The sequence below is a fragment of the Lactuca serriola genome, chromosome 7 (assembly GCF_051521515.1).
Source record: "Lactuca serriola cultivar US96UC23 chromosome 7, Lser_US96UC23_V15, whole genome shotgun sequence".
Taxonomy (NCBI): domain Eukaryota; kingdom Viridiplantae; phylum Streptophyta; class Magnoliopsida; order Asterales; family Asteraceae; genus Lactuca; species Lactuca serriola.
In genome coordinates, this window is record NC_136414.1 from 30763477 (window position 1) to 30778568 (window position 15092).

The window sequence follows — 15092 nt, forward strand, 5'->3', positions numbered from 1 at the left end:
GTAAATTAAGAAAACAAATTCATTTTTATGACAATTTTAGTGAATAATAACGAAATCATTGTATAAATGAATCATCAGTGTGTTTTTTGGAGATTTTTTTTGGTGAATCATGTTATTTTTGATTCATATAGTGATTCATTTCTTTTGATCGTCAGAAAAATATGTAGAAAAAAAACTTCTTCCCTTCCTACCAAAAAAATTTCTTACCGTATATATATATATATATATATATATATATATATATATATATATATATATATATATATATATATATCAAGCTAATCGGCGGAGTGGGGTCAAGGGATTAATCGGCTAGGTGGGGATTTATCGGTAGATTAATCGGAGACTATTAATTGCTAATTTGTTGTATTTTAAAATATTAAATATGACTAATATCTTATCAAAGTTAGTAAATAATATGATAACAAAATAGGTTAATATGATTAATACAATACTAATCATGCCTCAGATTGTTTCCATTGAAATAAAACTTCTTCAAAATCTTAAAATTTCATCGTTTTATAATGTTTCACTCATTATGTATGCATGGATTAATCGTTAGCCGCCCTTTAATCGATTGAGCAGTGCTTAGGGATTAATCGGAGATTAATCGGGACCTAGTTGGGATTTTTACAACAGTGATATATATATATATATATATATATATATATATATATATATATATAGAGAGAGAGAGAGAGAGAGCGCGAAAGAGATAGGTTCATGTGTTTAAACTAAGTATTATGTATGCATAGTATTATTGTATGCATGTGTTTAAACTAAGTATTATTGTATGCATAAATGTGGGCCAATCAAAATTAAATAATTAAATAAATAAATAAGGGTAATTTAGTAATGTGGTTAATAAATTACAAAAATAATCCCTATGAGTATCTCTCCGATTTAAATATCGTTCCTCTCTTTATCTAGAAACCGATTCTAAACCCTAAATTGAACAAATAGACACCAGCTACCCTTCATCATCTTCTGCAACTACAAATTGCGGATGGTCTCTCGCCGGAATGACTGCTCTCGTCAGCGGTGGCACTCGTGGCATTTGCTATGTTGTGGTGGAGGAATTGGCAGGGTTAGGGGAGGTGGTGCACACCTGATCACGCAAGGAGGTTGAGTTCAATCAACGCTTATAGGAATGGTCCGTCAAGGGTTTCTCAGGTAAATGGAAGAAGTGAGAAATCAGCAGGTGATATTGAAGGATTACGTTGATGGCTTCCCCCAAGGAATCAGACATGCTCCTTACAACTTTCGCCACCATCCCTCTCAAACTGCCATAAGATTCCAATGGCGTCCTTCTCAAGAACCTTTATCTCTCCTGCGATCCATACCTGTGTCTTCTGATAAGCAAATGTCAAGTCGGTTACCTTGAATCCGTCACTCCTGGTTCAGTATGAATTACAGTATTACACTCTCATTTCTCACATTTTTTTATTCACTTTAGGGAAAGCAATTTGTTTATTAAATGATTTGTTATGAGGGTTGTGCACTTGTGCTTTGCTATTCAATTGAATTGATGCAGCTAATCTTTCAACTGTAAATTGTTGTTTATTCCTAATCTTTACCTTTATGAGTGCATTAGCTTCCAATGAAGCATTTTAAACTTCTTCAACGAATCTGTATAATAATATTCTTAATAGTAATTAGTAATACACTTATAATTAAAGGGTAGGAAGTTACAACTTGGCTCTTGCAGCCCATAACAGGATTCAGAGTCGCTAAAGTTGTGGATTCTGGGCATTCAAACTTCAAGAAAGGTGACCTACTTTGGGGATTGACTGGATGGGAAGAATACACCATTATCACCTACTTTGGGGATTGACTGGATGGGAAGAATACACCATTATCACTACTCCCGAGACCCTTTTCAAGATTCAACATACATATGTCCCTCTTTCCTATTATACAAGAATCCTAGGTATGTTTTCTGTTTAATTAAGGAACTTTAAGATTCTTTAAATTACGGATCTTGAGTTTAGTGAAATGATTTTGTTTCCTTGGTATGTTTTCTATTTAATATCAGAAGTTGGAATGGAATGACAAATTCTAATTCTGTTGGAATCACAGAAGTTGATGCTTAAAGAACGGACCACAAAATTAAAATGGAATCAAGAATTCCAATTCTGTTGGAATGGAATGACGAATTCCAATTCTGTTGGAATCACAGAAGTTGATGCTTGAAGAACGGATCATAAATTTGAAACGAACCACATTATTCTTTTAAAATGTATTAGTCGTTGTTAGATTTTGATGTAATTATTGACAATTGTTACCCGTATTCTATAAGAATTAATGTATATGTTGTTTGGAATGGAATGACAAATTCTAATTCTGTTGGAATCACAGAAGTTGATGCTTAAAGAACGGACCACAAAATTAAAATGGAATCAAGAATTCCAATTCTGTTGGAATGGAATGACGAATTCCAATTCTGTTGGAATCACAGAAGTTGATGCTTGAAGAACGGATCATAAATTTGAAACGAACCACATTATTCTTTTAGAATGTATTAGTCGTTGTTAGATTTTGATGTAATTATTGACAATTGTTACCCGTATTCTATAAGAATTAATGTATATGTTGTTTTTATTTTTCAATTGATTGTTCAAGAATTTGTTATTCTACTAGAAGTTTTTAAATTCATGATAAAGAAATAGGTTCAAGAAAATTTTTATTATTTATGGTTCAAGAATATTTTTCTTTTTAAATATACTCATAAACATATTCTGTCAGAATGTCCGAATTAAAATAATTATAATTCGTAAAATTGGACTTTTTAAATTAATAGAATCTATGATCCCTTAAAAATGCATTTTTCCTTTATTAAATCTATATTAATTGACTAAATTACCCTTGTAATTAATTAAGATGATTTTTTCAATTATATTTAATTCAATAATATATATTAATCACTTTCTTAAAATAAGTAAATTTGATTGGCCCACATTTATGATTACAATAATACAATAATTACTTTAAACAAAATAACCTAAGCCTATATATATATATATATATATATATATATATATATATATACTAGTTTATAACACATGGAAATCACGGTTACAAAATTAATTAAACTTTAATAGTGAAAAAACTGAAAATTATTAATCATTTATTTTAAATAAATTATTAATTAAGAGAATTTTTTAGTTATATAAAATTATAATCATTGATTTAAATAAATATGTAAAATTATAACTTTATAATTTGTATTAATTTAATTTTAATTTTTATTCTAATGTTACTAATTTAATGTAATTAGAGTTGAAAATTTAAATTTGAAATTTGAAATGAATAATCAATAGGTTGACAAATGACATATATTAATTAGGAGACATAATAGGTGACACATGGCAAAAGAAAAATATAATATGCATTAATTATGAAGACATAATATGATGACACATGTCAAAAAGAGAATAAAACTATTCTTTTATTAGAATATATATATATATATATATATATATATATATATATATATAGAGAGAGAGAGAGAGGTAGTGTATCTGGGTTAGTTTAGAGGTGAATGGGCTTAGTTTTTACGAAGAAAATTTAAGAATATAAATAAATAACATAAAATTAAAAAATAAATGGATAAGGGTAAATATAGGTTTATTACGGCATGAAGGGACCAACCACGCAACAAATATATACAGACTATACGAGTATAAAACAATAGTTAAAAAAATGTGTGTATATCAGCCTAAACTTCAAAGACCATTTATGTAAATTACTCTAAGAACGAAGGCTAACTTTAAATTACAAAAAATAGCTCTTGTAGTTGTTATATTTAGGGGTTGTTTGGCAGGATCTGAATTTTTAAGATCTGAAAAATTAAGAGGTCTGAATTTCTAAGAGGATCTGGTTTTTAAGATCTGAATTTTTCAATGTTGCTTGGTTGGATCATCTGAATGATAATAATGACAATTTTACCCTTATATGTTATATTTTTGCTGAATTCAATGTTTTTATTTATAAAATATGTTATCTTAAGATCTGAATGATAATAATGACAATTTTACCCTTATATGTTATCTTTTTGTTGAACACAATGTTTTTATTTATAAAATAAGTTAATGAACTTCTTGAATAATCTTTAAAAAAATATAAAAATCATATAGAATCCAAATTAAACATAAATCCAAATTAAACACAAATCCAAATCAAACATACATGTTTTAAAATTTACAAACTCAAACTAAAATCCAAATAAAATCCTACAAAATTAATTTGAAAAAATAATCGATTCGCAATCTCGTCACGCAAATTAACCATGTATTCGTTGCCTTGTGAACTCCATTTCATATCATGTACATTTTGGCCATCACTCTTCCCCCTTTTGGTTGACCTATATTTTCCTTGGATGCCATAAACAATTCATCATGAATATTATTGCACTTCCTTATGAAATTATGGACTGTGAAACAAGTAACAACTATGTCTCTTTGCACTGAAAAAAGATAATGAGTAATTTGCTTTAGGATTGGGAGTCTTGCTTTCAAAACACCATAAACACGCGCAATAATATTTATGAGTTGTGCGTAGGCATGATTGAATCTTTCTTCCTTACTTGATGCACATCTTCAGGGCTGGTTCTGAAGATTCAAATGCCCAGGACGAGGTGGATAAAAAAGGCCCTTAGGCCTTAACGTCTAACAAATTAAATTACGTAAGCGGATTTTTTTATATTAAAATGACGACAAATATTATACCAATAAACAAAGCAAAATCATAGTATTTTAATGAGTAATTACATATCCTAACAGCTAACCGACGATCCGTGAAGCTCTCCAAGCATTGTTGATTGCAAATTGGTTGATCAATTCTTCATAGTCTATACTCTCTAAGATTTCATTCTCGATAGATATCATTGCCAAACTCCTAAGTCTTTCTTGTGTCATTGTGGAGCGTAAATAAGATTTTACAAACTTCAATTTCGAAAAACTCCTTTCTGCAGATGCAACTGTTACTGGAATAGTCAACAATATTCTATATGCAGTGCTTGCATTTGGGAAATAATCAAGTTCTTTCAAAAACTTCAAAACATCTGTAAGGTTGCTAAATTCATCGATTTCCAATGTCTCAAGTAATTTCAACTCTGTATAAAGTTCCTCGGCATCAATATCCGATCTTTCTTCAAACTTGAGTGCTTTTTCAAGATGATGACAATACGACTTAAGATCTTTATCTTTAATTCCCCTCAAATTATGTGGAAATAAAAAACCAAATACTTTTTCATACTCTTTGAATTGTTCAAATCTTGTCTCAAGAGAAGAAATAGCTTGATCAACAATGTATAAGAAATTATTGACTCTAAAATTCTCTTTAGGTGTAAATGAAACTTCTTCACTAGTTAAACTCTCATCAAACATTTTTTTCCTTTCAATCACACGCTTTTGTGGAAATACTGGATCAATACCCATTTCAATAGCAGTGTCCTTAGCTTCAACAATTGCTTTTGAAAAACCGGTTTCTCTATAATCCTTGAAGTACCCAATCAATTTGTTTATTTCTGAAATAGCATTATCAAGACGCATATCCTTTGATTGTAACTTCTTACTCACAGTACTCACATGGTTTAATACTTCATACCAAATAACAGTTGATACCAAAAATTTAAAGTCACCAAGTTCTTTTTCTGCCAGTGAAGTCGCTTCACTTGCAATTACAACATTATTAGCATTTTCTTCAACTTGAAGTAAAGCTTCCCGTACATCCACAAGTTGAAGTTTAATACCCTGTACACTCTCAACCCGGCTTTCCCAACTAGTTTGACACAATGACTTAAGACTCTAAGCTTTAACGTTATCTTTCAAAATTTCCCACCTCTTAGTAGAATTTGCAAAGATAGTATAAATGCGTTGGATGAATCCAAAAAAGTTCTTTCCTTTAACACACTTGTTAGCCATATCACATAATGTTAGATTAAGAGAATGGCAACCACAAGGAGTGTAAAATTCTCTAGGATTTATATCTAAAAATCTCTTTTGCACTCCTTGGTGTTTTCCTTTCATGTTTGCTCCATTATCATAAATGATGGGCTCCATTATCAAATAGTCCTTTTCCAGAGGTATCATCAACATTCAAGAAACCTAAAAAGGACTCCTTGACAGTAACATAATTATATGATAATGTTAAATACCTCACTATTATTGTCATCTGTTCCTGGTGACTTGAATCAGGAGTACAATCAAGTATGATTGAGTAGTACTTTACTTCCTTTATCTTCTTGATATGTTCTTTTTTAATTTCTTGAGCTAGCAAATATATTAGTTCGTTTTGGATTAAGCGGCCAAGATAATGCACATGAAGTCCATCATTTGTGATCCGCCACACATGCTCTTTGATAACCGGGTCAAACTCTTCCAATAGTTCAATGACACCCAAAATATTTCCGTTACCTATTAAATACAATTAACAAATAAGAAGTGAAATCAGTCATAATAATTCACAAAAGATATTTGGTGGAATTAGAACAAAAAAATTACAATTTATAGTTACCTTTTTTATACAACTTTTCATTGGATCTATGAAATGCTAAATTATGTTTAGCAAGAAACATCACTACTGCAATGATTCACAAAAGGACTTGTTTCCAGTAATCTCTTTCTTTCTTGAATTGTTCGTATTGAACTTTATCAATTGTTTCATTCAAGTTCAATCTTTTACGCATATCAGACCACTTATTCCAATTTGTAAGATGATCCAATGAAATTTCGTGTTCTTTAACGGTTAACCCTAGTGGTAACATGGTGCCAATCTGCATAACCTTCACCATCCAATTTCCCTTTTGAAATCCCTTTTCTAAACACTTTACAAAAAAAAACAAAATATCTTGTCTAACTCTTTCGAATATACTAGCCATTCTCTATCACACTTCTCCAAATTTGGTAAAGTTCTTGTATATAAAGCTGCAGAAAACCGTCTACCAAATTTATCCTAGGGACCATACATAATACTATTATCTCTTTTAGGACCTTTTTGGACCAAAAGTTTAATTTCTTCAGAATTAAGTTTTTCCCACCTTCTTGGATCATATATATCAACAAGCTCTTTAGCGGGTTCTTGCTCTTCTGCATCTTCTACTTCTATATGCTGTTGCTCTTCAACATGCTCTTCAGTGTGCTCTTCAACATGCTCTTCAATAGGTTGTCTATGGATAAACTTATATAGAGCAACAACTTCAGCCTTTTTCTTTTCTTCATCTTGTTTTCTTTTTTCTTTTTTACGTTTTGACTACCGAATGATTGTTTAGACTTCATCTCTACAATTTTACAAACAATAAACATAATTTGATTTTTTAAACACTATGGTTTCTGAATTCCAAATTTCTGATAAAAAATTATACAATAAACATAATCTCATAATTTAATTTCTGTTTCTAATAATCTATTTCAAAATCATTCATTGATTTCATTCAACATTGTGAATCATTCAATCAGATTTCAATTTGAAAATATGACATAATGACAATACAACATAGTGATAAAAAATTAAACATTCATGAATAACATTCAAGAATCCAAAACATTGAACAGTTAAAAGATAAACAGTTACACAATTAAACATACCATGAATCTGAAAAATTTATAATCTATTTAATATATAATTCATTCAAACATTCAACTGATTCAAATATGCAATTGAATTGACAATTATAATTTTCAAACTCATAAAGTCATAATCCTTAATTCCTTAATTTCTCATAATCTATTACATTAGCAGCCTAGCAGGACCACAAATCAAGAATGAAGAAGAAGAATCATTGATAAAGTGAATATGTGATTGACCCTCACCTAAAAATAAAATATGTTGTATAGGAGGATGAATGACGAATCGATGATTGATGTCACTGAAGCATGTGATTGCTGCAATCGAACTTTTTTTTAACGAAGTACTGCGCCTGCAATCGTTTGCTGCTTCGTGCGATGCTGTCTTTGGTTTGGCGTTTGGCGTTGTTTGGATGATGTTGGATTGCTTGGGCTGAACGATACATCATATACTATAAAAATATTTGGGCCCCTGGAAATTTTGGGCCTTGTTCCATTGCCCATGTTGCCCTTGCCCTAAGTCGGGCCTGCACATATTCGTCGATAGTCGGCTAACTAATACATCGTATTGCGATAAGGAGTCATAAATCGACAAGTGTTGGTGTATGCAACATCACAAAGGTAATATTTATCTATACACATGAGTGACACTAGTATTATATTTAAAAGAAATTGATATCATATTTCATAATCAATTTAAAAAGGATTAAAACCTGGTGGAGGAAACAGAAAGCCGAAAGTCGGGTTAAATGCAACTTCTTTCAAAACCCGTGAATTATGTGATATCCCCTCCCAACCGGCCCATACAAATCTAAATATCATATCAAAATCACAAATTCCTAATATATTTTGAAATATTGTGTTATACAACTCAATAAAACAGAATATTTCGATAAGAAACAAGTGGGGTTAAATGGAACTTCTTCCTACTACATTATATTTTTTCTCCATACAAAATAATTTATGCATTAAAATGTTATATTATACAACTCAATAAAACATAAACCGTTGTATATGGAGAAAAATCATTATATACAAATTATTTCTTTTTATAGAACCGGATCAAATAATTCATATCCTATTGGATATAAGATATTGCTAATACATCTAATTCAGTTAAATATGGTCAATCAAACATAACTGATCCAACTATATATTTAATGGATTGAATTGCTTTTATCTTTAATATATTCGCTATTGGTATTCCAATTTTTATCCAAGCCAATGTTTATATAAATGTCTATATTTTCTATACTCAACCTGACCGTCTAATGTGATATTGAATAATATTAATTAGATAGTATAAATGGATGATAAATGGATGGATCAAATAAGATGATAGCCAAATATTAATTGAATATTAACCGGATAATAAACATATTGAATTGGTGTAGTTTCTAATTGGTTCTGTATTGTCATCTGCAAGCTAATTAATTCAATTACGAATATTGAAATTTTAGAACCAATAAAATTCAATTGTGATTAGATACTTTAGTTCATGGATAAACTGTTAGAAAAGAGGAGTAAACACTTGGAAATTCTAAAAATCATATATAACACTTTCAGATTAAAGTACTTGGGTGGCACAACCAATTTTTAATCGAATAAGACTCAAAAAATGAGAGAAATAGAAGAGAGAATGTTAAAGATGTTATAAAAAAGAAGAGTACCAAAAATGATTTCGAAATGATCATATAACAAGAAAAACTTCTTGTTTAAAAACTTCCACATGACAGTTTTATGTCTTAAAACTATCCAAAAATGGTCATAAACCAACTTAAATCCGGGTCTAGAATATCGACCCCAGCCACCCCTTGGACCCCACTAGGGGTTGCTGCCCCTTGGACCCCCATTCCAAGGGGCGCTACCATGGAACTCCATTCGTTCAGGGGATTTGCCCCAAAATAGTAATGTAATTTCAACCAAGACAAATATAAACAAATGTGCACTCCACACCATCCTAACTTGTTTAATATTTATCAGGGTGACATTGATCAACAAATTAATCCTATTACATGTAACATCCGAGTCACCAGCTATTTCCCTTCAATTTTATTAAGTGAAATATATTGTAATTTTGAGAAAGGTCGTACGTTGGGCATACATAGTGTACGCACGACATACACAATTAAGGCACAAAGCGGGGGAAGCCTTGTGTGTGCTGGGCATACCCAAGCGTACGTTAGGCATAACCTGTCCAGTTGCAAACCCTAAAGTTTAGTGTTTTCCCCATATATAAAGACATTAAATTCATCCCAAACCTCATTCCCTTAGCCTCCACTGTTCCTAAAGAGTAAAAATCGAACCCTAAACCTCTTGCATGCTTTGTGAGCTAATTTTGTGCACTTTTGGGTGATTTTTGGTGGCTTTGAAGAAGAGTAAATTAGAAGAAGGAACAAGAATGTGAGAGGGGCATGTAGATCTAGGAGTTTAGCATCTTTTCTGACTCATTTGAGGTATCAAGCTTCAAACTTGACCATTGTATGCTTAGTTGTAGTTTTGGGGGTTCTAGCTCATAAGAGTTGTCCTTTTGAGCTCTTGGAAGCCTTTAGAGCCATAAAAATTTGGCCTTGATGGTTAAGCCACAACCATGCAAGTGTTAGATGGTCAAAAAGTGTGTTTAAGGATTTAAATCATGTCTTAACCCCCATCTATGCATCTAAAGACATAAAGTTTGTAACGTTATAGTCTAGGACGTCTTAAAGGACATGGATCTTTGTTTTGGATGTTAGGACTTAATGGATAAAGTCTCAAAGGAGCTTCTAAGGAAACTGACCAGTATGTTGGGTGTACCCCTGGTACGCTGTGCATTTTGGTTCAATCTCCCCGAAGTGGTCAAGACCAGCATACGCTGGGCGTACGTGCCAGGAATGCCGCGTGTACACATGCAGAGTGGTCAAATAGGTATTTGGGCCTTAGGATGTTGGGCTTGAAAATAGTTAGGCCTCATGACCCACTGTGGAGGAAGGCTTCTGGGCCTAGACCTAGGATATATGGTATATGGCCTTAATGGGCGTTATTGGGCCTTGAAACTTAAATGGATGGACTTGGGACTTAATTTAATTAGGAGTTTGGCCTTGGGAGAAAGAGGCCTAATAGGCCAAGGATTAGGAAACCTTGGCTTAGGACATGAATTAGAAGTTTGGGCCATAAGGGAGTCCTATTTGGACCCAATGACTGACTAGGGAATTTATTGTGCTTTAGGGAGAGCAGTTACGAGCCAGCCGAGGAGTACGATTTCGGCATACACTGTGAGGTGAGTCTCCCTTCGTAGAAACCATGGGTGGAAGGCACCAATTCCGACCCACTAGTATTGATATGACTTAGTAATTGTCTTTGTCATAATTATTAAGGTGTTATGTATTGTTTGATGCTTATGTGTGATATACATGATTTATGTGGTAGTGGTAGGAGGTGAAATAGACCCCGTAATCGGTTTGAATAAAATCGATGGGTAGGTCGGGCACCCAGGTATGCCTGACGGGGGTAGGTCGGACACCCCAGTATGTCTGACATGGGTAGGTTGAGCTCCCAGGTATGCTCAGCAGGGTAGGTCGGGTACCCAAATATGCATGATAGTAATTTTGTGATTTGTATGTAGTATGGTGGGGGGGGGGGAAACTCACTAAGCTTCGTGCTTACGGTTTTCAGTTTTGGTTTTAGGTACTTCCAGCTCGAAGGGGAAAGGGCCGCCTTGATCGCATCGCATCACACCATGATTTTCCGCATTAGCGATTTTGGGATTATGACTATGATGATGACTTTATATGTATCATTGGATTGAAAAACTAAACTATTTTATGATTTCATGGTTTTGGGAAAAACAGTATGCTTTATTTTATGATTGATAAACGTAAAAATAAAATTTTCGGATTGTATTTTTAAGGGTGTTACAAGTTGGTATCAGAGCCTTGGTTTGAGGGATTCAGACACACTCTCGGACGTGTCTGGACTCAAATCGAAGGTTTAAGAAGTTTTACAAGAAAAAGATAATTTTTCTTAAAAAAAATTAAAGATTAAGAGTTTTAATAAGAAACAAGAAGTGTGATGCGTGCAATTGGCCAAGCTCAAGTAAGCTTCCCCAATATACCATACATGTTTGTTATGATATATGTTATGATTATGAGAATTGCATGCTAGATTAGGGCTAAGGATCTAAGATGGATGCCTTGTATGCCTACTGTATGTGTATGAGAATTGCATTAGGACTAAGGATCTAGGAAGGATGCCTTGTATTCCTGCTGTATGTGTCTACTGAATTGCATGCTTGTATAGATTAGTTAGTGATACAATGGCCTGATTAGGATATGCTTGGTTTTGATTACTAAATGCTCGAATGTTGCTTGCTTTGTGCTATTAATAGTTATAGTTATCTATAACTAACTAGTAACCGAATACGCTAAGTTACATATTGCGAGGACTAAATAATTTCAGAAGGTTAGGTTTAGCCCTATTGCGCAACTCTTGTTCGAGTATGCCTGCTGTATGTGTCTATTGAATTGCATGCTTGTATTGATTAGTCAGTGATACGATCGCCTAATTAGGATATGCTTGGTTTTGATTACTAAATGCTCGAATTTTGCTTACTTTGTGCTATTAATAGTTATAACTATCTATAAGTAACTAGTAACCAAATACGCTAAGTTACATATTGCGAGGACTAAATAATTTCAAAAGGTTAGGTTTAGCCCTATTGCGCAACTCTTGTTCGAGTCCAACCGTTGTAAGGAGAGACCTCTCATTCGAAGAATTATCTGATCTCAGTAATATATAATGGTATTCACGAGCTAGTTATGGAGAGGTAGCAGGGGTATCTTACGCAGCTGATGGAAGAGAGTGGGTCGGAGATTACCCTAGGGTAAGCCTAGGATGAGATTAGTGACATGAGTGATCTGATTGTGAATTGTATGTGTGGATAGGGAGTGACTTCGGTGACCCAATGCAAACCAGGGGGAAAACGGATAAATGTGGAAGGTAGTATGGGCCCTTACTATTGAAAGGTGATGATCCACACTTGACTCTTAAAGAGCTGCGGGGAACCAAGAGTGGCAGAGTGTAAGATTCTTCGATGATTATGTATAATCCTGACAATTGTATGGTTTATTTCAGAATGGTGATGACATGTCATGGAGTAGGAGGCTCAGGATCTGGGTCTGGTTTGGGTACAAGTTCCGAGCTGATTGATGAGGGACTGCGCGAGTTCATTGCATCTGAGATTAAGAGCAGCATCCTTGAGTCAACCCTAGTGATTTTCGGGTCGATCAAGGAGGGTATCATTGAGCTGATGGAGGATCACTTAGGGCATTCGGGAGTGACATGGTACCTGGCCAGTCGGGGACTCGTACGCTCTCCTTCAAGGATTTCACGGGATGCAGAGCACCAGACTTATGCGGGGTGAAAGATCCCATTGCAACCAGACGATGGATAGCGAATATCGAGTGTGATCAGATGACCGACTTTTACCCTGAGGGATCAAAGGTAAGGTTTGCCGCGGGGTGTTTGAAAGATCAAGCTGGGCACTGGTGGGAGGAGGTCGGTTATGCATTGGGAGGCCCAACCATTACGACCATGACCTGGCTGGATTTCGTGACCCAATTCCGAGCCGAGTTTGCACCTGCTGTGGAGATTCAACAGTTAGCGAGAGAGTTCCTGGACATGAAACAGACGACTGAGACTGTCGTGGAGATCACCACTAAATTTAGGGAGAGGGCTTTGTTGGTGCCTCATTACGCAGTTTATGAGAAGATGAAGAAGACTCGATACCACGATATGTTGAGACTAGAGATCATGGAGTTTGTTAGTTACTCGGCGTGCCCGACACTGGACGGCATGATAGCCAGGGTACGCGAGAGGGAGATTGATATGGAGCATATAGGGAAGAGAAAGGCAGAGTTTGGGGAGACAGGAGGGGTTTCGGCAAAGAATCCTAAGGGATTCGACACGAGGTCGAAGGGCCATCAGGCCCGAGGCCGCTGTGGGAAGTGCGACAAGCCACATGAGGGCGCTTGTAGGCTGGGGAGCTCAGGTTGCAACAAGTGCGGCAAGACCGAACACTTTAGCAGGGATTGTACCGCTCCCGCTCCTACCATTCCGACATCAGATATGATTTTCTTCCATTGTAATCAGAAGGGAAACAGGAAGGCCCACTGTCCGAGCTTAGCATCAAGAGAGGCAGTGGTGGTGCTATCTCCAGTGACCCTATGGACCACAGACGACCGACAGGGCAAGACGGATGCTCCAGTGGTGAGGAGCCGAGCCTTTTAGTTGACCACCAAGGATGCGCGGGCCGCACCAGATGTGGTGATGAGTATGTTTCTTTCCCTTAAATCTTATTTTACATTATGACAATACTTACATTTTATATGTCTTGTTTTAGGATTGTTCCTTGTGAACGATATTCTTGTTTGGGTATTATTTGATTCGGGGGCCACCTGATCTTTCATATCTATTGCACTCAATAAGAAGTTTCTTGAGTCTTCGAGCATGTTAGACTACCCACTAGAGGTGGAGATTGCAGATGAGCGGTCCATTCAGGCATCGAGGGTTCATTGAGGTTGTGTTTTGAGGATGTACGATGAGTGCTACGGTATTGACTTGGTTCCCATCCCTCTGCGCGAGAATAAAGTCATAGTAGGGATGGATTTGTTGAGCCCCAATGGGGCAGTGATTGATTGTAAGCACCAGTTGCTATGAGTGCGGACCCCAAGTGGGGGAGAGTTGGTGGTCCAAGGGTTGAGAACTCAGCATGACCCTGTTTTATGTTCGGTTGCTAGAGCCAGACGTTATATCCATCAGGGTTTCCCGGGGTTTTTTGCTTATGTTATGGATACACGGGAACAAGATAGAGCGACGATTGATGATGTACCGGTTGTTCGTGAGTACCCAGATGTATTTATGAAGGATCTACATGGGGTGCCTCCAGAGAGGCAGGTGGAGTTTTGGATCGATCTGGTTTCCGGTGCAGCTCCCATAGCCAAGGCACCATATCAATTAGCCCTGCCAGAGATACAGGAGTTGTCTACGCATCTACAAGAGTTGTTAGACAAGGGGTTCATCCGGCCGAGTAGCTCGCTATGGGGTGCACCGATCCTGTTCATGAAAAAGAAGGATGGGTCGCACTGGATTTATATAGACTACCGAGAGTTGAACAAGCTAACAGTGAAGAACCGTTACCGCCTCCCGAGGATCGATGATCTATTTAACCAGCTTCAGGGGCGTATTGGTTTTCCAAGATTAATCTGCACTCAAGATATGTGACAGCACGAAACTTTTTTCATTATCCTTACCTAGTTTCCGTTAATAAAATTTGGGTTTTTATTAAATTCCGTTAAATTTCTTAGTTTGGGAAGGAATTTACGTTTTAAATAAATAATATGTATTTTATACGATTCCGAATAAACCGGGAATCACGCGAAAAACTTGAAACTTCCTCGAAAATCACCGAGTTCACGATTAGAACGAGTTTACGACTGTAAACTCGTGTAGACCGTAAACCCATTTACGGTCGGTGCCAGGTGGACCCCACCA

General features: G+C 35.2%; 1 protein-coding gene across 1 annotated transcript; it reads right to left on the reverse strand.

Moving 5' to 3' along the window:
* Window positions 1–4781: 4781 nt before the first annotated feature.
* Window positions 4782–6577, reverse strand: LOC145063841 (uncharacterized). Its single transcript, XM_079011417.1, has 3 exons — window positions 6517–6577; window positions 6158–6416; window positions 4782–5781 (listed from the first exon to the last, which is right to left on the reverse strand). The coding sequence occupies exons 1-3, from the start codon at window positions 6575–6577 to the stop codon at window positions 4782–4784; spliced, it is 1320 nt and encodes a 439-aa protein (XP_078867543.1).
* Window positions 6578–15092: the final 8515 nt, after the last annotated feature.

What these genes read in the sequence shown, in the direction of transcription:
- LOC145063841 (XM_079011417.1), bottom strand. Translation starts at nt 6,577, where the DNA reads ATGTTTCTTGCTAAACATAATTTAGCATTTCATAGATCCAATGAAAAG. An exon ending in TGAAAAGTTGTATAAAAAAG is followed by an intron (nt 6,417 to 6,516) that starts GTAACTATAAAT and finishes TGTATTTAATAG; the next exon opens with GTAACGGAAATATTTTGGGT. An exon ending in CAGATGACAATAATAGTGAG is followed by an intron (nt 5,782 to 6,157) that starts GTATTTAACATT and finishes GTGTCAAACTAG; the next exon opens with TTGGGAAAGCCGGGTTGAGA.